We start from the raw sequence: 1,822 nt of genomic DNA, 5'->3' as shown, positions 1-1,822 counted from the left end.
TTGCATGGGACAGCCCTTGGAGCAGGGTGAAGGGTTCGTAGGGGGTTGTGGCCCGGTGTTCTCCCCTCTCAGCGGGGGCAGGCGGGCGGCAGGAGGGAGGAGAAGCCCAAGGGGTCGGTGCTCGAGTAGTCTGGGGTCTCCAAAACAAAGAGGGGGGGAACAGTGAGGGTAGGCACCCTGCTTCCCCCGATCCTGCAGGTGTGTGGCATGATGAGTTCCCCTGGCAGGGCCAGCAGCGCGTTTCCCCTGCACGTCCTGGTCTGGAATAATGACTACAGGCGGTTGGACGAGGAGCTGCAGGACAAGGTAACCGGGGTGCCCAGGGGATAGAGGGGCTGCTGTGGGGCTGGTGGCCCCAGAAGGGCTAGTGCCACGGTACAGGGCTTGGTGCCCCTCGCTTACTGCCTGTCTAGGGAGAAGTAACCTCGATGTACTGCCAGGTGTATTTGCCGGGCTTGTGGGATTGCTGCGCTTCTTTTTCTTTACCTATTTATTTGTGGTTGTGGGAGTGATGTAAGAAGGCGTAGGAATATACTTTTTGTTAGGTAAGATATTAAACGTTGACTTCTTATCTGTAAAGCTGCGCTCAGAGCATCTCCATGCAAATTGCAGAATAACTCTATAGATTTCTATAAAGTATTACGAGTCGTTGAAACAGATCAGGAAGAGCAGACAGGATAGACTCTATTTTTTTTTTTTTCTTGGGCCAGAAAAGCAATAAATGGTGCTTACCTTAATGGGAAGTCAACATACAGCAAAGGTGGCTGCTGCTGCCAAAGATAAAACCAGCCTCTAGCTTGCTGAGGACCAGCAGTTCTTACAGCTTCATTGCTGTCCAAGACTGTTGGGGCAGCGTTTTTATACTGGCTGGAATGTTTTCAGCATCTCTGGTAGAAAAAAAATGGATCATTGTTTCATGCTGTAGGGTAGAAAAATACAAAGCTGTTCCCTCTCTGGGACGGCGAAGCGAGAAATGGTAATGACGTAAGGAAATGGCCTGAAAAGCTGCAGCAGAGCTCGAGCAGCAAACATCCTTCTTGCTGAGGTGCTATGTAAAAGCTCTGACATTCGCTAGTGTGGAGTACAGTTTGCAAAAGCAGAGCATATTAATTACATTATACCTGACACCACAAGTATATGAGCCAAAGATCAGCTGTGCCACCTCCTGACTAGTGACTATCATCTGCAATTCTAACAGTACACCACAATTTACTAATGCTTGCTTAGAGCATGCTCCTGTCCTATTTTTAGGAGAATCTTTGGAATGCAGTTACTTTTTATCTAATTCATGTGATCTTATTCCTTAATAAAATCTTTAACCTTACTGGCACGTTGCTTCTGTGTATTTATATCTGTTTCAATAATGTTATCACCTGTGAAAGTTTGCCGTTGAATAAGGATTGTTCTGCTGCTTGTTACATCTGAGACTGCAGTTCACACCTGTGAAGTGCTGTTTCCCACCTCAAACACTTTACGCTGTAAGAAAATGAGCAACGTGTTAAGATGGAATATGTCTGTCTCTTACTTCCTTTACCTGCTTTTAAATAACTTCTTTTTTTGAAGTGTTCCAAAGATATGTTTCCTCCTGCTTCCTCGGGATAAGCTTCTTGCTGTCGGAGGGGTGCGTGAGGGAATCGAAAGACACTTGCCAGCTGCCCTTGGTATGGCAAATGCCGGATAGAACGTGTGGTTACCGGTTAACAGCAGCAAAGGCGATTTGGGGGGGATGCCTTAGAGTTCTTTACCTATCAATGCAGCAGGCATTAGAGCCGTAGGAAGCGGGGAAGCAAATTAATTAGTATTCCACCACAGAAGTGAAAAG

The 1,822-nt window shown here is 46.9% G+C and overlaps 1 protein-coding gene across 1 annotated transcript in view; it reads left to right on the top strand.

The window, feature by feature from the left end:
- Positions 1–207: 207 nt before the first annotated feature.
- ANKRD13A (ankyrin repeat domain 13A) overlaps positions 208–1,822 on the top strand; it is a 12,824-nt gene continuing 11,209 nt past the window's right edge. Inside the window, exon 1 of the mRNA XM_009889161.1 lies at positions 208–306. Coding sequence (XP_009887463.1) covers positions 208–306 — 99 coding nt within the window. The remainder of the gene's footprint in view (positions 307–1,822) is intronic.

This window comes from Charadrius vociferus, unplaced genomic scaffold (genome assembly GCF_000708025.1).
Source record: "Charadrius vociferus isolate BGI_N301 unplaced genomic scaffold, ASM70802v2 scaffold567, whole genome shotgun sequence".
NCBI classification, from domain to species: domain Eukaryota; kingdom Metazoa; phylum Chordata; class Aves; order Charadriiformes; family Charadriidae; genus Charadrius; species Charadrius vociferus.
Note: the sequence above shows the minus strand (reverse complement) of the source record. Positions and strands in the feature narration are given on the sequence as shown.